Source organism: Mauremys reevesii, linkage group 21, assembly GCF_016161935.1.
Source record: "Mauremys reevesii isolate NIE-2019 linkage group 21, ASM1616193v1, whole genome shotgun sequence".
Taxonomy (NCBI): Eukaryota; Metazoa; Chordata; order Testudines; family Geoemydidae; genus Mauremys; species Mauremys reevesii.
Window position 1 is genome coordinate 8,265,986 of NC_052643.1, and position 26,587 is coordinate 8,292,572.

At 45.9% G+C, this 26,587-nt stretch overlaps 1 protein-coding gene across 1 annotated transcript in view; it reads right to left on the minus strand.

The window, feature by feature from the left end:
* Positions 1–17,367, minus strand: part of LOC120388032 — an 83,414-nt gene extending 66,047 nt beyond the window's left edge. Inside the window, exons 1-2 of the mRNA XM_039509570.1 lie at positions 17,155–17,367; positions 663–753 (exon numbers count right to left, since the gene is read on the minus strand). Coding sequence (XP_039365504.1) covers positions 663–753; positions 17,155–17,229 — 166 coding nt within the window. The 5' untranslated portion in view covers positions 17,230–17,367. The remainder of the gene's footprint in view (positions 1–662; positions 754–17,154) is intronic.
* Between the last annotated feature and the right edge of the window lie 9,220 nt (positions 17,368–26,587).

Here is a 26,587-nt window from a genome sequence, read left to right on the forward strand (position 1 = left end):
AAGGCTCTGAGCACCTCCAATGAGGTGCTGAGTGTCTTATTGCTAGTGGCACAGCTCCTTGCCAAACCAAGTCTACAGGACACGTTTACACCCTGGAGATGATATTGGCCTGGCTATTCCACTGTAGTTATGCTGGCATAACCCCGTAAGAGAGACACTGCCTACGCTGACGAAAGGGGTTGTTGCATCAGTGTAGTAACACCATCTCCCCCAACGACAGCAGCTAGGTCGATGGAAGGATCCTTTTGTCAGCATAGCTACCTCTATGCTGAGGGTTAGGTCTGCATAGCTGCAGGGTGTGTGTGTGTGTGTGTGTGTGGGGGGGGGTGGATTTGTCACCCCACCCCCAACCAATGTAGCTACATTGACCTACATTTTAAGTGTAGACCAGCCTAAATGTCTGCAAGCCGCACTGACAAAACTGTCAATGCCTAAAAACGAGCAGGGGCTTATGCCCTTCATACTGCGGCTCACTGGGACGTTTGAGGGGAGGGGATCTGGAGCCAGACCTGTTGCTCATTCATAAAGCTGCGCACTGCACATTTATGCAGGGAACAGAAAGAACCCTCCCCCACCACTGCACGTTGCCTAGTGCATTGGCACCAGTAAGATGTGCCGGAACATTTGCCTGTTAATTGTTCCCGAGTTACAAACATACTGACCTGAGGGACATTGGTAGCAGCAGCGTTGGGAAGCTTCATCATAGAGCCAGTTCTCTAGCACATTACAGGACTGAGGTGAGGTAATCAGTGTCTAGAAAATCAAAGAGACCAAAGCCAGCGTTAAAGCTCAGTGGCAGAAGCAGCCGTATTCAACGTACGGCACTTCGTAATTACCCAATATGCACCCAGTCCAGAACACAGAAACGCCCATCTTCGTGCAGCTCTTTTCTGTGAACGAGTAGACGAGTCGAGCGTGGGAATGGGAAACTGCATTGCAACCCGTCCAGCTGCCATTTCAGTGCTCAAAAGCCTACAGTGACAAACGCGACTGCAGTACTGTCTTAGAAATGACCCCCTTCAAATCATGCCATCAAATCAAAACTCGGCTCGCGTGCCACCTTTGGCACGCGTGCCGTAGGTTGCCGACCCCTGTTCTAGAGACAGGAATACAACCAAGGATCCTGACACTTCAAATGGACTCAAGAGGCCGTCTGAGGTCACAGAATGAGGAAGGGGGCTCTCCTTGCCTCTCCTGAAGAAGCACCTTAGCTAGCTTCTAGGACTAATTTAAGCAGCAGGAGGTGATGTTATTAAATCAGTCGTTTAGAGGGGAAGGTCCCTCCAGGGCTGCCCGGAGGGGGGGGACAAGTGGGGCAATTTGCCCCGGGCCCCGCAGAGGCCCCGTGAGCCCTGGCCCAGTGGTGGTCCGGGTCTTCGGTGGCATTTCGGCGGCGGGGGGCCCTTCAGTGCTGCCAAAGACGCGGAGCGACTGAAGGGCCCCCCCGCCACCAAAATGCCGCTGAAGAACCGGACCGCCGCTGGGTGAGTACAAGTGCCGCAGCTCCCCTGCTTTGCTCCAGGCCCCCTGAATCCTCTGGGCGGCCCTGGGTCCCTCAGGGGTCACCCTAGACTGTTTCAACTAAGACATTGTCCTGTGAAGGGGATTAGAACTAAGCCCAGTTTTTCTATCCAGTTTTAAAAAGATAAATTTAAAAAAACCACAGTCAGTGGCCATATCCAAGTCCCGCCGGGCCAGCTTTTCTGTAAGTTCTCTGGAAAGTCACTGACAAGGGCAGCGCTTCCTTCCTGGCTCTCCGATGAGATCCGACTTTGGGCTGTAAGGGATGTTTAGTATCAGATCAAATTGAGCAATGTGACTTTAAATGATTGATGCAACACTCAGCTTCTTCCACTGAATTTTCTGGAAAAAACGTAGGCGCTTTTCATCATTTAATTAAATGAGAGGGTTTTTACAAAGTTTAAAATATTTAATATACAGGACCAGATTTGGCTCGTAGTTACTACTGCATAAATCTGGAGTATGGACTTATTCCAGATTTGACTGAGAGCAGAATCTGGCCCACTGCCTAATAACGACTGTGATAAATTATTGCACGTCTGCAAACAAATGTGACTCAATTACTTAATACCTCATTTTCCCACAAGAGGGCAGCTGCCTGCCACTTTAAGCTTATTCACTGCCTGAAATCCACAACCTCTCAGATTGAGCTGCTGCCAAGGCCAGGTCTGAAAATGACACAGCATAGTAACACGCAATCCACCCACCATTACCACTCTGCGGCCAGCACAGTAGCGTTGCTGCCTTCGTTATCCTCTACGCAAAATCCCAAAGTGCTCCGAGTTCGTAGAAAACTTTGTAAAATGGTTTCTTAAAATCAAGGCACGGTTTCTCTACCATGGAACGGCTCTTTCTGCTGACCCAGCCTTCCTATTTCTTGGCCGTCCACCAAGCATCACGGAGGGTTTGTCACTTATGCTGTGTCATGAGCATGAACTTTACTCATCAAGCTCTTCCCACTGTCAGCTCGGTGGCAGCAGACATCCCATTTTTGACTCAGACCTTGGCTGGCCTCCCCTTTTCATTCCCTCAGCTATTAGTTCCTACTTCAACCAGTCAACGGCAGCGCAGCATGGTCGAGTTCTGTTATCGTAGAATCTTGGGCCTGGTCTACACTGGGGGGGGGAGGGGGAAATCAATATAAGATACGCAACTTCAGCTACGAGAATAGCATAGCTGAAGTCCACGTATCTTAGATCGACTTACCTCCCGTCCTCAAGGCGCAGGATCAATGGCCACGGCTCCCCCGTTGACTCCACTTCTCGCCCTTGTGGAGTTCCCGAGTCAACGGCAGAGTGTTTGGGAATCAATTTATTGCATCTAGACAAGATGCAATAAATTGATCCCCACCAATCTGGTGAGTAGTGTGGACATACCCATAGAATCTCAGCGTTGGAAGGGACCTCAGCTAGTTCAACCCCCTGCTCAAAGCAGAACCAATCCCCAGACAGATTTTTGCCCTAGATCCCTAAATGGCCCCCTCAAGGATTGAACTCACAAGCCTGGGTTTAGCAGACCAATGCTCAAAGCATTGAGCTATCCCTCCATCTGTGTTAAGTGTAATGAACGGAACAATGGCCCTTGAGAAGTGACTCCTGGGGCACTAGCACTGACCGTGCAGTTTGCCTCACATCCCCAGTCCCTGTAGTAGCAGCGAGCCATTTATGCCTGATCAAGGCAGAAAATGAATGATATAAGCAAAACTGACAGCAGAGAAACGATGTGGGCTTCACTTCTTTGACATGTACCAGGGTTTCTATAACCTCGGTTTCAGAATTTCACACTTCTGATGTCAAAAACGTACAGTGATAACCACAAGGTTGTGTGGGACGAAGGCAAGTGTGTGTCCAAAGCCGACTGGCGGGCCTCAGAGCCAGTGGCGTGAAGGCGTTTGGGGTTGAGAGCGGCATGTTAAAAATGACAAGGCCAGCTGGGTGTATGTGTGAACTGCAGGCTTGGGGAAGGTGGGGGTCAGAGTTACACACGGCAAAGTGAGTCTACAGGCAGCAAGGATGGTGTAATTTACACCACCTTCTGGCCTCTCAGTTTGCTGATGTATAAAAGGGTCTCACTATAAACTGATGTAACACACTCAGGGACAGAAGGTGTGAATTACCTCATTTTAGCTGCCTTTAACCAGGCGTGCCCATGTGTCAATTTAAAACCCCCCCCCCCCCCCGCATTTGCTCTAATTACAGCCCTGGATCTACATTAAAGAGTTGGTTGGTTTGATTTTTTTTCTTTTTGAAACGAGTTCCTTGTTTTCAACCAGGGTTAGTGGCCTAGAAATAAACCTCAGTGCTTTGAGAGAGCAGAAGAGAGATGGATCACAGCGAACAGACAACGAAGCTAAATTACTTTGCCCAACCAGTTTAAAAGGGAAGTGATTCTCTGGGGAATCCAAAAAGAGCAGAGGAGGCAGGATCCAAGGTGCTGCTAGAAATGATCTTTCGAGGTTAGTGATACTCAGATCTCAGTGGTTCAGGAGTCAAATTAGCAATCAGCATTACCCCAAAGAGCCAAGTTGTGTTCATCTATTGTTTCATTTACTATAGTACGATTCATACTTAAACACTATGACGGGAAATTAAATAACTAAACTACCGGTATTATTTTCACAGCAAAATGACTGACCAAGTATTATTTTATCAACGACAATCGGTTAACATAGTAAATGCATCCTGACTGGTTAATCATTAAATCACACAGTGTTTTAATATCATAGGCGGCAAAAAGTCGCAGGAGACACAGAAAAGAGCCACTTGCAGATCATGAGCCTCGGTCTGAGTATCACTGTTCTACGTTTAAAGCCCAAGCCCCTTGGTCTGTATAATTTGAAACATGGTACAGAAACCTACTGTGGCACTGCTATTTCTGCCAGAGGGACAGAGCAAAGATTTCTTGGTGCTAACAGCCCTAGATATTAAACCAATGTCTCTAATCGACTCCGACATTTCCAAAAGCTGTAGACTGAAGGCACTGGCTCCTCAAATGAAATCAAGGCCAGTGTTTAAACCTCTGCCTTCCAAGCAAAAATAGAAGCCAGTGCAGTCCCACATCAGAGGGCAGAATTCATCATACCTGATTTCTTAGCCACCCTCAGCCCTCCAAATGCCACTCTCAGACCCTGTTCTGAAGCAATTCTAGCACAAGTGCTGCCTTTAGGTTACATTTCCACAAGGGCCCGTCAAAATTTTTCCGTCAAGACTTATTTTGTGCCGAAAATTGAGTTTTCAACTGAACTAAAATGTTCATAGAAAGTGACTGCTTTCCTCAAAAACGTTTGATTTTTTTTATTGTCAAATAACTAAAAATCAAAAAGTAGCTGCCAAAAAAATATCAGTTTTTTGAGGAAAAGTCAAAATTCTCCACACACAAAAATTGATGAAGATGATTTTTTTTTCCATTTGTCGTCAAAAGTTTCTTCAGAGAAAGAAACAATTCCAGCCAGCTCTAATTTTTACTATCCTTTCGTGAGAACTTATGCATGGAAGAAAGAGAGAGAGAGGTGACACGATACAGGTGGGCAAATTCATATCCTCACTGCAGCTCAGAAAATGCTAGTTAAGGAGCCACCTTTCTGGCTTTTCTAATCCAATCAGTTTTTATAGATCATGGGTATGTTTGGGCGGAAGGATACATTTCAGATTAACAATAATATTTTGCTCTCACACCATACTTTTCACCTGTGGATCTCAAAGCATTTTACTTGGGTGATTTAGCATTATTACCCTCATTTTATAAGTGGTGAAACTGAGGCACAGAGAAGCGAGCAAGCCAATGACTCAGCCAGGTGTAGAACCCAGATTTCCAGCCCCTTGGCCTGCCCACTGCATCACTGTGCTTATTAGAGAGCATCACGGAGGGTAGTGCTGAGAATTCTACCTTTTTATTTTTTTTAATGGAGGTTAGGCTAAATCAAAATTCTAGTACCCATATAATTAAGTGACATTTCATGTGCTTTCTTGATTTGACTATTATATTGGATCATTGTCCATTATATGCAAATAGCCAACATGTATGTGATTTCCCACATTCCAAGGTGGGTTTTCTGGAGACTACACCCGGTACTTCTTTTTCCCCTTTATCCTGAGCGCCATGTAGCGGCCCCTCACTTTCTGATTAAGGAAGGCTAGACATTGCTCCTGCAGGAGCCCTCCAGCCCAGTCTGGTGGGACCGCAAGGCATTTTCTTGCATAATGTCCACTCCTCCTCTGCCACCCGGTGATGGAATGTCTCATGCTAGACCCTGAATCATGAAATGTTTGCAATGCAGATTAAGAAAGGCTTTTTTAAAAACAGCAGAGCTATTTCCAATGGGCTAACCGCAGACTTCCCTGGAATCACAAAAAAGATTATGAAAGCAGTTTTGAGTGACTTCTCAGGAAAATAACTTTGTCAGAGGCCATCTCTGTTTTCACTGGCAAGCATGAGTGTTTTGCTTAAATACTGCAGTCAAAATGTGGGGTGAAGAGAAATCCCTGACCAGATAATAAGCAGTGGGGAGGGATAGCTCAGTGGTTTGAGCGTTGGCCTGCTAAACTCAGGGTTATAAATTCAATCCTTGAGGAGGCCATTTAGGGAACTGGGGTAAAAGTCTGTCTGGGGGTTGGACCAGTTGACCTCCTGAGGTCCCTTCCAACCCTGATATTCTACTTAAATAAATATAGTAGATCCTCCTGCTTAGCAAAAAGAATGCCCAAACTATACCAACCCATAAGAAACAACCTTTCTTTTAGGAAAATAACCAAAAAGTACAAATGCAAAACAAGATTAAAATCAAAGACTTAAACCAAGGTTTCCTATTTCCTTATTTAAATCATGATAAAAAAGCGTGATTTAAATCAATCCACCCTCTTGGCCCTATCACTTTGTGACCATAGGTCAGTAACTTAAGAGCTCTGTGACTCAGTTTACCCATTAGAAAAGAAGTCTCTTATTATTTTTATCTGCATGGTGGTCATTCCTTCCCCCTGGGGCTGTGGAAAGGATTCATTACTTAGTGTTTGTTCAGCGTTTTGAAGATAAAAAGCATTGCATATGTGTTAAAGCTTATAATATCAGGGCATGGCACATGTTGCACGTACAGCCAAAATACCCATTACAAAATTCTTTTATCCCTGTACACGTTTCTGGCCTTCTTATGGATCATGTGAAGCCAGCTACTCCTCTGGCACAGAGGGCAAATCACCTGAAAACACAGCTGCACTGTGCCGATCCATGCAGTGCTCCATGACAGCTAAAAAGGACCTCTTCTCTCTACTCCGTGAAGAGCAGATTGCTTGGTTCCACCAGGTTTCGACGGTGGCGCTGGAGATGCTTGGGTCTTGTCTGCACTAGCAGTTAAACTTTTCAGCGCCAGTGCAGGGGGAGCAGCCACGGTCAGCAATAGGTCAATTTCCTAAAGCAGACGGGACCTTTGTCCAGGGAAGCTGTTTTAGCACCTTGCCAGGAAAAATCCCCATATCTAAGCCCAACCTGCTAAAGGGGTACTAATATGGTATCCTTAGCCAAAGATACCAGGGGCCAAGGTGATGAATTTACGGCTTGGGACTGTCTGGCGGCGGATTGTATCACTCCGCCCTGTCTACGTGAGGAAAATTCTGAGAAAATTTCCCATCAGTAGCAGTGACGTTGATCGCCCTGGACACACTGTGTCACTTAGAACTGGCCTGAGCTCGGTTACATGAGATGTGTTGACAGCGGTCGCAGCCGCAGGAGCCTTGTCTGCTTTCCTTAAGACCTGTTCACTGGGAACCAACAGTGGCATTTTTTTTTCTTTTAACTTCCCGTAATGTGAGCTAGGCCCTAGAAAGCTCAATGATCATCTTCCAGAGGGGAGGGAATCACAGGGGATCATTCACATGCCAGCTAAGTTTGTACAAGGACTAAACAAAAATCATTCCTGTTGGGGGAAGAGTGATCGACGGTGCAGACGAATACCCTATTTACACAAGTTTCTAATGCATCCATGGCGGGTAGGATCTCAACACAAATAATAATCCCTAATGTCCTTATAGGTGTTAAAGGGTCCAAGCATGGGGAAAACATGCATCTTGTAAAATAGTAAGAAACTTGGGAAATGCAGTACAGGGCCGGCTTTATGAAGAGTGGGGCCCGATTTGAATACCCGGCGGCGGTCCGGGGCTTCAGCGGCACCGCCGGCACTTCGGCAGCGGGAGGTCCACTCCGGGTCTTCCATGGCACTGAAGGACCCCCCGCCGCCGAAATGCTGCCGAAGCCCCGGAGCGGACCCCCCCGCCGCTGAAATGCTGCCAAAGCCCTGGAGCAGACCCCCCCACCGCCGCTGAAATGCCTCCGAAGCCCTGGAGTGGACTCCCCTGCTGCCAAAATGCCACCGAAGGCCCGGAGCAGAGCCCCCCACTGCTGAAATGCCACCGAAGCCCCGGAGCGGACCTCCCCTTGCCACCGGGTGAGTTAAAAAACATGTAAAAGATGCCTAAGGCGCGGGGCCCTCTTAGGTGCGGGCGCGGGGCCCTCTTAGGCTCGGGGCCCGATTCCAGGGAATCAGGGGAATCAGCTTAAAGCCGGCCCTGATGCAGTAGATCTAATATACTTGGACTGCAGCAAAGCATTTGACATGGTAGCACATAGGAAATGTAGCTAAACGAGAGAAGATGGGGATTAGTAAAGGAACGGCGAGGTGGTCAAGAAACCGGCTAAAGGGGAGAAGACACTGGGTTGTGCTGAAAGGTAAATTCCCAGCCGGAAGGGAGGTTACTAGTGGAGTTCCTCATGGGCTAGTCTTGGGACCGATCTTATTCGGTACTTTTATTAATGACCTTGGCAGAAAAAGTAGGAGCGTGCTCGTGAAATTTGCTGATGATGCAGAGGAGGAGCGGAATATTACACAAGAAGGTCTGGATGAGCTTGAAGACTGGTGTGACAGAAATGGAATACAATTCAACAGGACAAAGGGTAAGGTGAGGCATCTACAGTCTAACCAGAAGAATTTCCGCTATACGCTATGGACTCATCAGTTGGGAGTGAGAGGGAGAGAGACCAACCTGCGTGCGTGCGTTGACCACAGGATGACTCTGAGCCACCAATGTGATGCGGCTATGAAACAGCCTAGGTTTGCATTTGCGGTTATCAGACGAGGCATTTCTAGCAGAGATAGGGACGTATTAGTGCCACTGTACTAGGTACTGGTAGGACCTCATATGGAAACCTGTATAATTCTGGCCACCCATGTTCAAGAAAGAGGAGTTCAAGCTGGAACAAGTGCAGAGAAGAGCTACTAGGATGATCAAGGGAATGGAGGGCCTCTCTTATGAGAGGAGACTGGAAGAGCTTGGTGGGTTTAGCTTAGCACAGTGAAGACTGAGAGGGGATCTGATTGTCCTCTAGAACTACATCAGGTGGTAAACACCAGGGGCAGTGAAGCTATTAAAGTTAAAGGACAATGTTGGCACAAGAACAAATGGGGATAAACTGGCCATGAAAAAAATTCAAGCTGGAAAGTAGAAGGTTTCTAATCATCAGAGGACTAAGTCTGGTAACAGCCACCCAACAGAAGTTGTGGGGGCAAGCAACTTAATTAGTTTTAAGAGCAAGCTGAACAAATTGATGACTGGGATTGTATGATGGGGCGGCTTGTGATGGTGGCTGACAAGGCTCGGGAGCCATGATGGTTCATGTATGATGTCCCTAAGATCTCATGCTTCAGGGCTGCAGTCAGTCACCTCCAGGTTCACCTGGGAGTCTCTCAATCAATTCCCTGCCCTTGCAGGGGTCTCAGGCATTGGTGCACTCCCATTCTCTGCCTAACATATAATAGTTCAGCCTCCTGTGGGCTGAAATACTTTGGTCTATTTCATTGTTGGGTTTAGTGCACAGGAGCTGGGTGGTGTTGAAGGCCTGTGATATACAGGAGGTTGGATTGGATGATCTGGTCATCCCTTGTGGTTTATGGCTTGGCAGGGTAGGATAGGAGGATTTAATTACAGCATAGCAGAAGGCAGATGATCTAGAGAGCTTGGTCAAGTCACACCATTGCTCTGTGCCTCAGTTTCCCCATCTGTAATGGGGACACTGGTAATGACACTGACCTCCTTTACAAGGCATTTTGAGACCAACAGATGAAAATCACTTTATAAGGACTAGTTATGATCACAGAAAGGAAAAAGGTCCCTTTGCCAGTTACTCTTTCTGGAGATACGTTGGTCCTTCTCTCATTCCCCCTTCCCCTCCTCCCAGCCTCACCAAGCCTGCTGAGGAGGAGGATTTCCCCATTTGTTATATTGTCCTTAAGTCTTTATAAACAAGTCACACAATGAGTGTGGGAACCATCAAATGCAGATTCTGTTCTGAGATGGGTTTCATCCAGTCCTGACTCATTGTTATTAATATCACTAATAACTGATTATTTCAGAGCAGATATGGTCTTATTCAATAAAGACGCTTTGTTAGCTAAAAACTCAAGGTAAAGATTTGACTTAGCTGGCCCCATTGCTCATATTTAGCTCTTGAAATGAAGCGAATGGGGTGGGGAGGGAGGAAGGGGAAATCTAAGGTGTCAACCAAGCTCTATAAACCTCAAAACTATCACCTTCTTGCAAAGCAGCTTGCCGGGAGACCTACCCGTCAGACACGCCTGTTACTCTGTTCAGGGGACCCCTAAAAAGAAAGCAAAGACGGCAAAAACATTCCGGGGAACCACTCCACCTCTCACCCAACTTGGATCATTCATTCTTCATGGACCCTATGATCTTAATAATAATTAATATATGGAGATATACCTATCTCATAGAGCTGGAAGGGACCCCGAAAGGTCATCAAGTCCCTCAGTGGCCCCCTCAAGAATTAAGCTCACAACCCTGGGTTTAGCAACCCAATGCTCAAACTGCTGAGCTATCCCTCCCTTGCAGGTGGTGAGGGTTGATTAGTCAGCTGGAGAAGATTCACTTCGTAAGTTTTACCCCTTGTTTCTTATGTCATAAAGTACAACCTCTGTATGAGAACTTTCACTTCTGCCCCACTCCCCCTCTTCTCTCCTGTTAATATCTAGACACATTTCAGAGTGCAGTGTAATATAATTGGTTTGCATTTTCAACACTGCACGTGGGTTGGCTTTATCGGGGAAACCTCTTGTGAGCTTCAAAAGCCAAATTCAACTGCTTCTCTCATCTGTGAAAGGTACAGAATGAAAACATGGTAACCTCAAACTCTTTTTAATCTTCAGTATCTCTCTCCCCTTTCGTCTTTTGACTGCGTTTCCTTCCCCCATTGTCATCTCTGAACCTCAGTGGGGAGGCAAATTGAACTCAGCATCTTTGGTCCGGTGAATCCAAAGAGCTGTTCCAATTCCAGTGGGCATGTTAACATCAGTAGCAACCATCACCCAAGCTTGGGTATCACAACGGTTCCTGAAGGCAAGAAGGAGGAGGAGGATGAAATGGCACATTTCCCCATCCAAAGGACCAGCCACTCCAAATGAAAAAGCTTCAGTTTTATCTCAGTGACATACAAGACTTACCAGCTCTGAAAGAGAAAATATATTAAGTTATACAACTTCCAGCCTTCTTCAACTGCAGACTAGGGCTAAACACAGCTAACAACAGTTTGCAAATTCTTGTGTGGGCAGAATACGCCATTGTGTTAGTCATGTCACAGCATGACTAAAAGTTCAAGTATAAACATGCCACCCCCATGTTTAGGGTCAGAAGCTGGGAGGAATGTGGACAGTGGCTCTTCCTTATCCCCAGATGTGGTTGTGAGCAGGATGGAGGTGGAGGTGTTTTTCCCCCTCAGAGTGGACTAGCAGCGAGCACACAGAGACTCGACTCAACTAGCGGACCACTGTGCTTAGGGCCCAATCCTGCTCACAGGGTAGCCAGAGAAAGTTTTATCACTTCAGTGGGAGCAGGATGAGGCCCCAACAGAGCAATAGAACCCACAAGCCCATAATAAATTTGAGACTATCTTGAATATTAGAAGGTGCCCAGAACGCAGCGATTCCCCTGAGCAGTAAGTTGGATGGATCTCAAAGATCAGTGCTGTTTACAAGGGAGCTAGATCCTATTTTCAACTGCAAGATAATAAAGACCAATGAAATAAAATTAAGGAAAAAAAATCAAAATGCACCAGTACAAAATGGGGAATAACGGGTTAGGCAGCCATACTGCAGAAAAGGATCTGGGGGTTACAGTGGGTCACAGATCGAATCTAAGCCAACAGTGTAATGGTACTGTGAAAAAGGCAAAGGTCATTCTGGGATGTGTCATCATATGTAAGACATGGGACGTAACTGTCTCACTCTGCCGCAGCTGGGGTAATGCATCCAATTTGGGGCACAACCCTATAAGCAAGGTGTGAACAAGTTGAAGAGTCCAGAGGAGAGCAACAAAAATGATAAATGGCTTAGGAAAACCTGCCCTAGAATGAAAGGTTGAAGGAACTGGGCATGTTTAATCTAGAAAAGAGAAGGCTGAGGGAGGACATAACAGTCTTCAAATATGTTAGAGGTTGTCATAAAGAGGACAGTGACTGACTGTGCTCCATGTCCAGAAAGAGCAGGATAAGCAGTAATGGGTTTAATCTGCTGCAAGGGAGATTTAGGTTGGTATGACACAGAGATTCACTACTCTTTGTTCAGCAACTTTTGTCAGAACTGACATAGTCACTAACACACTGTAGTTGCAATATATACCCACAAGGTGGCATGCAATACATCACTGGAAAACTAATAATTCACTGATCCTTAATATTCTTGTGTGGTGTCTGTAGATACAAAGAGTTATAGCTATGGGCTAGAAATATGGTGTTAAAATGTGCTTGGCAAGAAATGCGTAAGCACAGTGAGCCTTAGACAAAGGGATGTGTATTTGCTTGTCTTGGTCATCAGGCGAAGACAGATGATACCATCTATATAAAAAAGGTAAACAAAGCCGTCAGACTAGAGCGTGAGGGAGATATCTCTGTCTTTATAATTAAGAGGCTCTGTACCCCAAATGATAAACAATGAATGCTACTATAGAAGCATATCCAGTAAGATCTTTTATGACAGCCTGTAGCCTGCTGGAGATTAATATAATGGTGCAATGTATGCATTAACGCTACATGAGGAATTATGGATACTCACTGATGTTATGCTTCGAAGTCTGTGACCAAACACAGGGAGAAACAGATTTTCTCCCAGAGAGGAGGGAAGGCAGCTGTCTACATCTCTCCAATGTAAATTAAGCATTATGGAATCAAAACAATGGAAGCCTCATTTAGATACCAATCAGCAGGGAGATGAGAAGTACAGCAGGAGATGTTCCTGCTTCTTGAAACAGGATCAATGAATTCTGAGAAGACAGCCTGGCATCTGCATCCCCCCACCGCCCCCCAGGCAGAAGAGGCGGGGCTGACTTTTCAAAGAAGAAATTTCAGAGATTTACTGAACTTCAAAAACAAAGGGAGAGGCCCCCATAGTTGTCCATCACTTGGAGGATTCAAGTGGCCAGAGCTCTTGAAATCACAGAACATTGGGTCCTTCAACCAGGGATGCTGAATTTAGGCAAAGATTGTAACTTGCTAAAATTAAGTTTTAATCTTAGAAGCGTATTTTTGCTTTTGTTTCTTTGTAACCCCTTCTGTCTTTACTCCTAAGATTCGGTATCACTTAAACTTTCTGTTTAATAAATTTGTTCTACTTTTACTGTAAACCAATTCAAGGCTGTGATTGAAATAAGAGCGTGTTTGTCAAGCCCCAGTTAAATTAATGAGCTGCAATGTCTTGTCTCTTTAAAGGAGCTATGAACGTAATAACCTCCGTGAGTGTTCAGTGAAAGGGCTGGGCACTGTAGGGAGATAGCTCTGGGGAACTTGGGAATCAGGCTTCAGTGTTTATTACCTGCAAGACAAGGACTGGACTGATGAAGTCCCGAAAGGTTTGCTGGCAACACACATAAGCTGATGTGTCAGGGAGTTGCCACACAGTTTAACAATAGCAAAACTCTCCTTCGCTGAAGCTGAGAGGGGTAGGTGGTGACTCAGCTCTGGGAACCCCAGCAGCTGCTCTGAAGGAAATTCAGGACGAGAAGCTGTGGGGTGACTCCACAAACAGTAATTGGGTGGTGGAAGCCAGGGTGGGACCTGCAGGCTCCCTGGTGTCAGGGCTGTGAGTCACAGCAGCAGAGCATTTAAGGCACCCAGAGTCACAGGGCAAGGGGTGACACAACCCCTTTCTGGTCTGGGTTGAGCCCCAAAGCCTCACAGTTGGATATTAGGACAAACTCTGTAGCTATGAGGATAGTTAAGCCCTGGCACGGGTTACCTCAGCAGGCCGTGGAATCCCTTGCACTGGAGGTTCAGAACAGATTAGATCAGTGGATCCCAAAGTGGGTTTGTAAACCCCTGGGGGTTCACGGAATGTTACAGGGGGTTCTCGGGAAAAAAATTTCCTAATGGCAGACAGAGCTGTCCCTAGGGACCCTGGGCAGCTCGGGGCCACCAGGCCAGAGCCTTGGGGACTTCCAAGAGCTAAGCAGATCAAAGCAAGCGTATCGATCACGCTGAGGAGATTGAAACTTCAAGACTCCTTATACAAAATAGAAAGGGAGGTGGATATTTTCTGCTGTTTTTAAATTTTAATAGGTTGCTAGTGGGTTGTTGTTTTTTTAATTATTATGAAGAACAAGTTTAAGCTTTGTTGTAACGTTCATTGTTTGCCTGGACTGCTCAAGACCTGAATGCTTGTGTAGGAGGAAGTCTTTGAGTTGGCTTCTTAAATACCTTCCTGCTGTTTCACATCTGATACTCCTTGATGAAATATAGGAGCCAGAGGTGCCAGTACGGGGAGGCGACAAGGTCACGTGCTGCTCCCACGTCAGCCCCCCCACGGGTCCCTCCCTCTTTTTTCCAGCAGCCCCTGTGGCCCCCCCACTTTTCTGGCAGTGCCCCCCCAGAACCCGAGGTGCACATGGGCTTTGCCCCCGGAACCCTTTTTTCTACTGGTGCCTCTGATAGGAGCCTCGTTTTATAACAGGCTTCCTCAAAAGTGATACAAGCTACAAAAGTGAGATCTTGGAACAGTGTTGCTGTTTTCATAATGTAATAAAAATACTGTGATGATAAATCATAGTTAATAAATAGTGTGTAATAAGCATGTCATAAAAACAAATTTTATATTTCCAAGATTACTGCTTTTATAATTTATGCTGAGGCAAGGGAGAAAATCCCTGGAAATAAATATTTTTAGGAGGGAGTTCACCAGACTTGACATTTTAGTGAAAGGGGTTCACGGGTTGTTAAAGTTTGGGAACCACTGGATTAGACAAACATCTGTCAGGGTGGTCTAGATTGATTTAATCCTGCCTCTGCTTGGGTGGGCGGGGGGCAGGTGGACTCGAGATCCCTTCCAGTCCCACATTTCTATGACTCCCTGAAAATGAACACATCTTTGGCCTGGGAACACTGAACCCTTTGGATATCCCATGGATATGTTTGTTCAAGAGCATGAAAGTTTGTTCCTTGTCTTCACTATTCTGGTGCCAGCAGAAGCGAGGGCCATTACCAAGGCAAAGCAGATCTCAATGGGATATGCTGCATTGAGTCTTGTGCTGACTGAACTCATTCATTAATATTCATTTAAGCTCACAGGAAAAAAAAAGTGTGGTGGTGAATCACAGTGAAATGAGAAAGTCGGTTTGCTATAGATGAGTCGTACGTCAGGAAGAAAAGTATATTACAGTAAAAAAAATTTTTAAAAAGGATCTTCTACCAGCACTAGCTGCTCTGGAACTGACTACAGTATGGCAATAGCAAACCAATTGCCTCCTTCTTGGCTCCTACTCAAAGGCTGAAAATACTGAAGAGAATCCTGCCCAAGTCTAAGAGGGTGACCAGACAAACTTCATCTGTCCGATGGGGTGTGTGGAAAAAAGATCAATAACAACTGGTAACTGAATGTAAAAAAAAAAAAAAGTAAACTAAAAAGCAGAAAAACAATTTAAACTATAAATAGGCTATGAATTGTCAGACACCAAACCGGAACATCTGAATTCCAGTGGTGCCTCAGGCTGCCAGCAAGAGTCATCATACAGAAACACAGTAAAAAGACAATCCTTGGTCCAAAGCAATCAATCTTGGCGACTCCAGGTTTTAACGGGCATGGGATAAGTAATGGATGGGACCCGAGTCTGAATATTAGAAAAGCAAATGCACTGTCTCTTGCAATAAAATAATAATTTTGCACTGACATAGGGTCTTTCCCCCCATATCAGTCTGCAGACCATCAGGCCAGTCCTGCAATCCTTACTCAGATGAGTAGTCCCAAAGATTGCCCAGGTGAGTAGGGATTGTAGGATCAGGACCTACATATTGAGGAATCACTCCACTTAAGGATGAGAGGATGGGAGCCAGATCACCATGGTACAGTAAATTGTGGGAGTGTGGGAGGGGAAATTACAGCTCAGGGCCACAGGGTAAACCCCTACTTTTATCAAAAGGGCCACGAGGATCTGCTAACGTCAGCGCAGAATAGCCAGGACTAAGTGTTCTCAACCATCTGCTCCAGAAGACCCTCGAGCTTTAAATCTGGCTTTGTTCTCAATTTAATAATCTCCAAGCACACAAAGTTCTGCTGAAATATTTCTCCATAATTTGCCATGATAGGCACAGCCTAGACAACATACCTACAAATGACTCATGCACATGGGACTGTTTGGGTTTCGCTAATATTTCCATTGATGGGGGAAATCATTAAGAGGTCAGCTTGGGGCCCTGATTCCTGCACGCACTCACCCACAGGCTTGACTTTACTCAGGCAAGGCCCTGAGTGGCCTCCACGATCCTACTCCCATGCATTACACACAGGTATAAGCTGCACAGGATGAGGGCAATTATTGGGAATTGCACCAAGCAACCCCTGTACCAAGATGCCCAGATTACTAGATGACCTGTTTTCCCATTCTAACACGGTACCGAGAACCAACATGAACTGAGCCCAGAGCTGAAATCTCCTGGGCTGGAATCAAGAGCTTTAACAGCCAAGTCTTAACCCAGGGAGCAGGTGGGGGAAGAGGCAGAGATCACGATGCTCTCTCCTTGAATGAAATTCAATGCAGAAGCCGCCTCCCATTCAGAAGATACTACAACAGAGAGGGGTGATGGGTGGTCCAAAGAAGGAGCAGTTTTCTTCCTACACTTCGGGGACATCGGAGTTTCTCCGCTTGTAACTGAGCCTGGGCCAGGCAGATTTCCCGAAATCTCCGGGGGCCTCCCAAGGCGTAACGAGGACCCGGGGCGAGCCCGCTTCCCCCGGGACAGGCTCCGCTCGCCCCCCGGCCCAGCTGATGAGCCGGGGGCGATTGTCGTGTTCGCGAGGGAAGAATTCGGATCCTTTGCCGGCTCTCCGGGGCAGGCAGCTGGCGGCTCTGGGGCGAGCGCCCCCATTTCCTCTCCAAGGCGGAGATCCCAACCCAGGGATCCCAACCCTGTGATTTCCCCCCGCTGCCACCCACCCCGGGCAGGGCACCGCCTCCCTAAGCCAATAGCCGCGCTGGGGCAGCCGAGCCCCCCGGCCCCGCGCACCGGAATCCCCCAGCGCCCCCACACACCTGCCAGCCCCAGCTGCGGAGCCACGTGCCCCCGCCTGGCACGGCGAGCCCGGCGCAGCTGCCTTACCTGCGGGGGCGCCGCCTGGGTCCCCTGGAGGAGAAGCAGCAGCAGCAGCCGCCGCCGCCACCCCCGGGCAGCCATCGGCCCCTAGCGCATCTGTCCCCGGGACTCCCGCATCCCAGCTCGCCTGGACCGCTCCGAGCTCCTCTCCCCTGGAGCGAGCCCCGCGCGCGCCTGCAGCTCCCGCCGAGACTTTCTAGCGCGAGCAGCGGGGGTGGCAAATCCGAAACCCCGAAATCACACCGAGAAAAGGGGTTTGGCGGAGCGTGTCACTGGGCCGGCCCAGCCCAGCCCCCTCCCCTGGCCTCCCCCCCCCCATGCAAACTGCAGCGGCCTGCGGGCTCTCACGCCTTTGCCCGAAAACCAGCTGGCGCCGAGGGGTCAATATCTCTCCCTGGCTGCAGGAACAAAGAACCTCGGAGCCCCCCCGCAGCCCTTCCTCTCTGCCCCGGGCTCGGCAAACTCCTGCTCCAGCCACCCCTCGCCCTCGGCCAGCCTGGAGAGAGGTTCCTGCTGGAGACAACGCTCGTTTTCCTCTGCTGGAAGGAGAGCGAGCTCGCCTCCCCCGGGAAAGCCTGGGTGCTTTAAGGGACCTGTTTGAACACGGGCTGTCCCCTGGATTCAGCGAGCCGAAGCGCCGCGGGATTATCTTTACCCCCAAGAGAATTTCAGCCAGTCCCCTCGCTGGAAGACTCTGCGTGAAGCCTCTTCTGCAGCCCCCAGCAAAAACAAGTTTTGTACCCTTGAAAAAGGACAGAACGGGTTAAAAACAAAAAAAACCCAGAGCCAGGCAGTAACGTCCTGAGAAGCTGCATTTTCATGACGATGCTTTTTTGTGTGCGTGTAAATTCTGCTAGGCAAAAGGTCAGCACAGAATGAGCGGAGGGTAATTCGTTGGTTTATCACCGGGGTGCAACAGCCCCTGTAATTACCCAGCATTTCACTCTCCTGCAGCTAAGTTCATTATGCAGAATGGAAGCACTTTCCCTGAAATGGCTTTTGAATTCCTTATTTAACTCACGCCCAGGGGCTTTATTCAAGAGTCATGGATGTCTTCTCTAGAGACCCCCACCCTGCACAATCTACTTAACTTTACACACCTGAGTCATGCCCTTGGACTAGTGGCCTCAGGTGTGTTTGCAGGATCGGGGCCTTTCTTGTAAAATTAGTCTTCCACTATTTTTAAAAGCAATTTTTACATTTAGAAATGTAGTTCAATGCCTTCATTAGACCACCAATTTATTTCCAGCTATCACACACGAATGAAACCTAAAATAAACATAAGGCCCTAAATTTTCAGGAGGTGAATATGTCCTGGGCTGCAGTCTCAATTATGAATTTACAGAACACAAACTGTGTGTAGCTGTGAGTAGCAGGTGTTTGAGGTTTGGGGACAGCAGAATGGGATAGTGTGTGTGTATTGGACTGTTAAAATTACTGGCTGGAAAATTTATTTAAACTTCATGGTAGACTGCATGGTTTGCTTGGTTCATAGGTTATGTTAAATAACAGCCCTTAGAATCAAGGTTCCTGGATTGGGTTATTTTTGGTTTTGTTTTGAACTTTAATCAACATAAATACAACAGCCGAATCTGGGGATAGGATGTGTGTTTCATTAGGACAGGCACCAGGCTGGGACTGCCTCTGCTTAACTTGACTTCCATGAGTGGGTTTACTGAAGTAAGTGCAGCTAGGTGACTGACAGGTTCCCAAGACCACAATGCTCATAGAACAGGGGTCTAACATTAGGCAAATGCTTAAGTCTTTCCAAAATCAGAGAGGTGGGTTTAAATCAAATCAAATCTTCATTGAATGTGCCATGTCAGTGTGGGAAAAAAAACCCTGAAATGGTCACCGAACACTGTTATTGTCTATTAGGTAAGGTTGGCTCTGCACTAAATAATGGCATTCTAGTCCTCAGGCATTTGAAATAAACACATTCTAGTCACACTGTGTTTTGATTATATTCAAGTGAATTACCAGGGACTTTCTGAAAGGAGCCATACCAGGAACTACAACACCCACCTCTGTTTCAGCAAAATAAAATTATTTTTCTCAAAACGTTCCGTTCATTTCCTAGAAAATAATCCCCTGCACTGAAGACGGAAACAGATGTTAAGGACAAATTATTTCTCCAGGTCCCAGTTCTCCATAAGGACTTTTAATTTAACAGGCAGAAAGAGAAAATCCTTGGTAGCACAATTGTTTATAATACCCATCTAATTGTATATGTCTCTCTATTTACACACTTATTAACATGTGTTTTTGCCTATAAATAGTCCTTTGAACTCAGTGCAGGTACAAAGTTACTTACATGTGTAAGGATTTTCAGGTGGGCAGCTTTGTTAATTACCAATGCTATTAGCACAGTGCCAAAGGTAAATATTTTGGCTGCTGCATGAGTGAGAAAATCGCTGAGAAAAGAGGTATCATTCTTAAACACTGTCAAATGGAAACAAGGGATCATTCTATCAAAGGAGCCAGTTTAAAATGCCATCTTTTGAAAACTGGGTTTCAGTGTCTCTCACAGCTACTATCTAAGGCATCAGCTGTGCACCCATTTATGGCAGTGGGAGTGTTGCCAATGACTTCTGTTAGTACAGGATCAGACCCAAGGGACCTACAGTCTTTGACTCTTACTCACGTTAGCCTCAATGGCTTGAAAGGAGTCTCTTGCTGGAGGTCAGGGCTACACTATGTGCAGGCTGCAGAATCAGAATAACACAATATTCAATGAACACGGCCTTATTACATTTTCTGGTCAAGGATTCTCGTGGCTACAATGATACTCAAGGAAGGTATTTGCAGCTGAAGATCATTCACCAAATTTCTCTGTTGCCATCCCCCTTCCCAGTTTTACCAGGGGAGAGCTTCCAACCTGAGGCCCTTGGAGGATCACACCTGCTGCTGTATCAGACAGGGAGAGAAGTGGCAGCTTGTATAGTCAGTATCCAAACCATTTAATGCCTTATAGGTGAAACCCAGCATCTTTAACCTCTCCTGGAAATCAGCTGGCTGCCAGGGCAGAGGTGTATTGTGCTTGTATCAGAAATCACCACTTAGGCCTGGTCTACACTAGAAAATTAAATCAGCTTAACTGCATCACTCACAGGTATGAAAAATCTACACCTCTGAGCAGCATAGTTAAACTGGCCTAGAGTTTAGAGACTTTAAAGAGTTCTTCTGTCAACCTAGCTACTACCTCTCAGGGAGATGGAATAATTATAGCCCTAGGAGAACCCTGTCTGCTGGTGTAGGTAGCATCTAAGCTGAAGCATTTCAAGTGTAGACAAGCCCTTAGCAAGCAAAGGCCAGATTTTTAAGGCGTTTAGGTGCCTACTGAGAGAGGCACATAGTGTGTTTTTCAAAAGCAAGGTGTGCTTAGCTGCTTCTTTAGGCACCTAGATACCTTAAAAAATCTGACCCCCAAGTGGCTGCATTTTATACTAACTGTGGTTTCCAAACGATTTGAAATTGCCACTTGCTGTAGAATAGTCTCATTTACATGAATTGGAGTAGGTCAGTTTGCAGTCCAATCATTCCAGGAACATCATTCTGCAGTATTTACTGTCATGGATGTGCATGGAGATGTTGCATTACTTCTTAATTTTAAACTTTCCTGCAGTTTGTTTAAATTCAGCCAGCTGTTCAAATCACCTGCTGTATGTTAAATATTTTCAGGGCAACTTTGATAACATGATCTGTAGAGTGCTGTTAATTCTCTGGTTTCACCCCAGAATGGGTGTCCACTATGGTCAGACTTCACCATAGCAGATGTGTTATTTCTCTTTTTTTTTTCACCACAGTTCCAACGTTTGTTTATTCTTACTATGTTATGTTAGCTGTTGTCCATGTCTCATAAAAAGTAACCTCCTTTGAACTGGATTCCATATTGGCTACATGGAGTCTTTGCTGTTTCTACATATTTTGATTATAAATTGGCTAGTCTAGGTCTTTAGCATACAAATTATGCAATTTTTCATTGAACTTTTAAGACTTGATACATCATTTCCTTTTACGCTCTGAACTCTGACTTTAGTCACAGAAAGGTAAGGGTTTGGGTTGTACAAGGAATGCTGGGTTGGATCTTTATGGACATGAAAAGAAAGTTGAATGCTGCAGTCTTGGAGATGTAGCAATGTTCTTGAGAATTAATTTGCACAATATGAAAATCAGGGGTCATCCCCCCATAACACTAATCAGCAGCAAAGTTTAATACAAACAAGAGGAAATACTTTGTCACAAAATGCACAATTAAGTCATGACACTCACTGCCATGGAATGTTGTGATGGCTAAAAGTACAAATGGGTTTTAAAAAAAAAACTAGGTAAGTTTATGGAAGATAGGCCCATCAATGGCTATTAACCAAGATGGTCAAGGATGTAACCTCATGCTTGGGGTGACCCAAACCTCTGACTGCCAGAAGGCAGGAGGGGAACACACAGATGTATCTCCCCCCAGTTGTCCTGTTTTGTACACTGCCCCTGAAGCATTGGTACTAGCCCCTGTTGGAGACAGAATACTGGGCTAGATGAACCATTGCTCTGACCCAGTAGGGCTGTTCTTATGTAATAAACATTCCCATTTGTTTCTCTCCCATACATGTAACCTCTAAGAATTAAAACAGGAAGTCCTAGGAGAATACTAAGAATTTCTTGTTGTGGACTTGGATACAACAAGTCCTTGAACAGAGGGAAAGTCCCAAATTATTTCAACGCTTGCCGTTCCACTATAGCAGACATCCTCATACTGAGGAGTTGTTCTATAATAAACACCAGGGACGGGAGAAATATCAACATCTCTAATAGTATAAAGTTCCACACTCAATAGCTGCAATCTAAAGAAAAAGAAAGTAGAAAACCAGACCAGATTTTCTGATCTGAGTGGGGAAGGGACTTTTGTCTCAATCAGCTGTGCTATGGAAGAGTAATAATTTAAGTGCAGTGGTTTTGGGGGGAATTAGTGACCAGCTATAGGAAGCTGATTCACCTTGGGCCGTTTACTCCAGCTGGTCATTTATTCCACGCAATACCAAGATCATCATTACTATTACAAAGTAGCATTTTGAAAATAACCTTTTGGGCATTTCTCCATTTGTTTTCTCCCCGTATTAGACCAAATTCTACTCTTAGCCACCCTGGTATAATTCCTGTGACATCAGTGGAGTTACTCCACATGTACATTGGTGTTAATTAGGGAAGAATTTGGTCCTTTGTAGGACTTACCTGTTGGTCACTCCTATCATGAGGCTACTTTTTTCTCCAAGATTCCATTTCTTCTGCTACTAAGTTCTCCTGCAAGTTACAAGCAAGCCATATCCAGGTGCCCAAAACCCATGATTCAGGCCCCAGAAAATCTTTAAGATCATGGGATTTTAAAATATTATTTGCTTTCTGGTTTCTGAGCCTTCAGGGTGCACATTTTCAACTTTTCCTCTGCAGCCATGAACTTTTCTCGTAAATGAAAACAGAGTCTCTCACATCATCACATGACTCCAGGAACTGGGACTTTAAGAAAAACACCAAATATTGTGATAAAATAATGAGTTGACAACATTGAACAAGGTAGACATGGATCCAAATGAAAAACTTGCATTTGAACTCCACCTACTAGGAGGCACTGCCTCTGACTTAACATCCAAACTTTCCAAACCAGTTCAGATTTGGTCCATTATGGGGAAAGATTTAGCTAAGCTGATCTGAATCCTGATCCAGTGGTTTTGGTTTAGCCTCAGCTATAAAGTGAGGATGGCTGCATCAGGCATAAAGCAGTTTTATGCAAGTGAGCGTTTGGCTAGAATGTAATTTAAAAGAGCGTATTTCCATTTTGTTTGTATAGATTTTCTTCAGTATGACGTTTTCTTTATAAAAGTACTGAATTTTTCCTTCTGCCACCACATAAATTCCCCAACTCACCTTTCCTTCTTCTGACGACCTCCATCCTTCTGTTCTCCACTCACTATAGATCTGATCCAAGGCCCATTGAAGTCAATGGAAAGTCTCCCATTGACTTCAGTGGGCTGGCATCAGGGTCTATAACTAGTCTGCAAAAATATACAGATCTGGCGGGATGGTTACAGAGCCAGCACTGACCGGAGAGGCCTGGCTGCAGTCACAGGTTACACAAAATTATGGCACACATTCAATGAGAGTTATGACATCCCAGCTTAATTTAGTCCTAGGAATATTTTTTGGAATGGGGATGGTCAGTGGAGAACCTAGTTAACACCAAGGAAAAGGAATCTTCATGCTTGGTTTTAACTTTAATGTAAAAAGGGGGTTTGATTTAGCCCATAGACCCATCGAGTGTAACCAAATTGTCATCAAAGTCTCTTCCCCACAATCTTGCTACTGACCTCAAAGGCTGACCCTCAATGAGACCCGTTGCTATTTGGCCGTCGGAAAGCAGCAAGGTTGCTTTGCATGTACGAACGGTTGATATCATTAGAGGGCCAACATTTCTGCAGATGTAAGTCCACCGACGTCAGCAGAAATTTTGGCCCATTGTTTTAGTGGCTGATATTAAGCAGGATGCTATGTATATTTTATTTGCCTTTTATTGTATTGATTCATTCATTATTTTGATTTCAATGAAAATAAAAGCCGGCGTAAAAAATATGTCAGACTGTTCCATCTGAATCGCAATAGCTGGGGCCTAATTTAAAAATAAACGGCTGTTACAAAGTGTTGTCATTTACATAGAGGTGACTGAAGAAGAGAAGTCCTCTGAACCTATTTTTGGCCTGTCAAACTAATAATCTTAGCTTATATGTAGAGATGAAATTACCCTAATATTAAGAAAGGAGAAGCTATGTGATAGATTTTTTTCGTTCTGAGCACAGTAACATCAAAACCAAAAACACTTCCTGAGTCAAAGTGAAAAATGAGAAAGCTGACAGAAGTCAGGGTGCTGTCAGGAAAGAGGCTGTTGGGTCTTCCATGAAAGACACCACCACCATGTTGCAGAATTACTATCCTGAGAAGTTGACTGAGAGATAGGTGACCTCAGAAGAAAGATCATAGCCTATCTGATGCTTTCGGTAACCCTCATGCTCCTCCTGACCAGACAGAGCCTCTGGAAAAGAGCAATCGATTTACATTGTGTGTTCTCCACGAGGACCGTTTCTGATGCCGCTTTATTCTTTGCATGCTATGATCCTACCGTGCCATCCCTTCTGATTTATGCCCTTGCTGCAACTGGCAGGGTTCAGAGAGGAAAGGATGAGTCAGCATCACAGTCAATGCTGTGAGCCAATCAACCATGATAATCAAACAGCTGGGAAGAATGTTGAGTGTGTGTGTGTTGGGGGGGGCGGGAGAGTGTGAAGCTATCACATGAAGATTTCAGCCTACGCTGCTGTTGTAGCTTCCCTTGACACTCCTCCAGCACTGGCCTCGCCTACGACCCCACACGCAATCTCCTGCCTGCACAGGAGCCTTCTCCTCTGCAGCTCCTTATTTCTGGTACAACCCCTCACCTGTTTCCATCTTATTTAAAAGTGAAACAATTCTTTTATTTTTTATGATGTCAGTGGAAATGAGCCCTACCGCTCCAGGGCTGATTTAGGTCCTCCTCAATCTCACGCTGCTCTGAAGTCCTACAGCGCACACCTGTATCAGTGAGGCTGCGACGCTGTCCCGACCACAAAGCGTGCACAGGGAGACCACTGGAAAGCCACTGACGACAAGAAAGGCCTTGTAAAGCAGGAAGTAAAGGATACACGTCCCTTTGGCTGGCAAGTTTCTAAGTGTACAATGTTTTAATGTGAGGTGGCCTAGGAGGTTCACTAGCATTTGAGGAGACCGTGCTATCTATTTCCAGGAAGCTACACCCGGATCCACTGGTGCTGATTTTCATTTTTCTGGGTGGGTGCTCCACCCCCACTCCACCCCTTCCCCCAAGGCCGCACCCTCATTCCACCTCTTCTTGCCCCCACTTTACCCTCTCCCCAGAGGTCCTGCTCTGACCCCACCTCTTCCCACCCCTGCTCCACTCACTCCCCTGAACGCATCCCGCCCACTGTCAAGTAGTTGATCGGTGGGTGCTGAGCACCCACTATTTTTTTCCATGGGTGCTCCAGCCCCGCATGGTGCCTGTGCCTGGATCCATCTGGAGCTAGAGTCAGGGCCATCCATTCAGAGCCTGTTCACTCTCTTTCAGTTAAGTCAGAGAGAACCTGCTCCTAGGGTCTATCCTACTCACGGAATAATCTGATTCTGGATCTAGCCTAGAACTTGGGGGTACACAGGTTCAGTTCCCTGCCTCAGCAACCTTCCTGGGTGACCTGGAGCAAATCATGTAAGTTGAATTGGTTCCCCCATCTATAAAAACAGGGCTAATACTTCCCAACCCCACAGGGCTGTTATGAAGACAAATACATCAGCGACTCTGAGGTGCTCAGATACCATGGTAATGGGCACCATGTAAGTACCTAGATAGATATTCTTGGTATAACAGATCAGCAGGTCCCTGCCAATTAGGGAAAGCGAAATCTTGTTCTAGCTATATGCCCAGTACAGGAATTAAATCTGGTTTGCATCTCTGAGTCAGAGAAATTCTACTGCTGATTCATGCAGACCAGTTCAGAACTAATATGGTCCATCAAATCTGCTTTAGTTCACAGGACCTGATTTCAGTCCCTGTATAGTTATCATACACAGAGTTAGTAGCGTACCTATTATTAAGGCTTCCCAATGCTTCCCCAATTTTGTTTTCAGCTGCTTATAACCTTGGCAAACTAACTGTTTGGGCTGAAATTTTCTATGCTGGCTGGCGTAGAGTGATTTTTTCTGGGAAATTTCACCCCAAGCAGTTCAGCCGTTTCTGAGAATGAGGATAATGTCTGGCCGGTGTTCAATTTTTGAACAGCTCCGGCGCTCACATGCGTTGAAGCAAGGCCTTGGAATTTGACAGCAGGTTGGTCCTTGTGTCAGCGACACGCCTTTTACAGTCCCTGTGAAAATCTGTCCAAATTTGGCCAAGTTACAAACCTTCAAAAAATTGCAGGCTGCACGTGCTCAGTAGAGAAATTGCTGAAGATTCCATCCACACGGAGCATGCTCCATCCCCTTGCCGCTCAAGTGTGTGATTGCGCTGCACCCCTGTGCCATCCCAACTTTTCAGTGCTTGACTTTGCAACTTTAATAATGTTCTTTTAACGTTTTTTTTTTGCATGCAATAACTGTATAGCTCGAGCTTGTTAAACAAAACTGAAATCCACCTCCAGCGAGTTTAATATAAACCCGCCACGTCTGTCCCAGTTTTCACTCACAATCGTTGGAAGAGGCTGCTCTTTCAATAGGAACCAGAATCGAGCGGGTAGACAAACACAAGGTCTCAGAGACATTACTTAACATCTTCTGTGCAATCTGTGTAAACAAGTTCTGGGAAAGCTGACAGCATGAAAGAGAGATTCTTTCCAGGGCTGGGGTGAGAGGT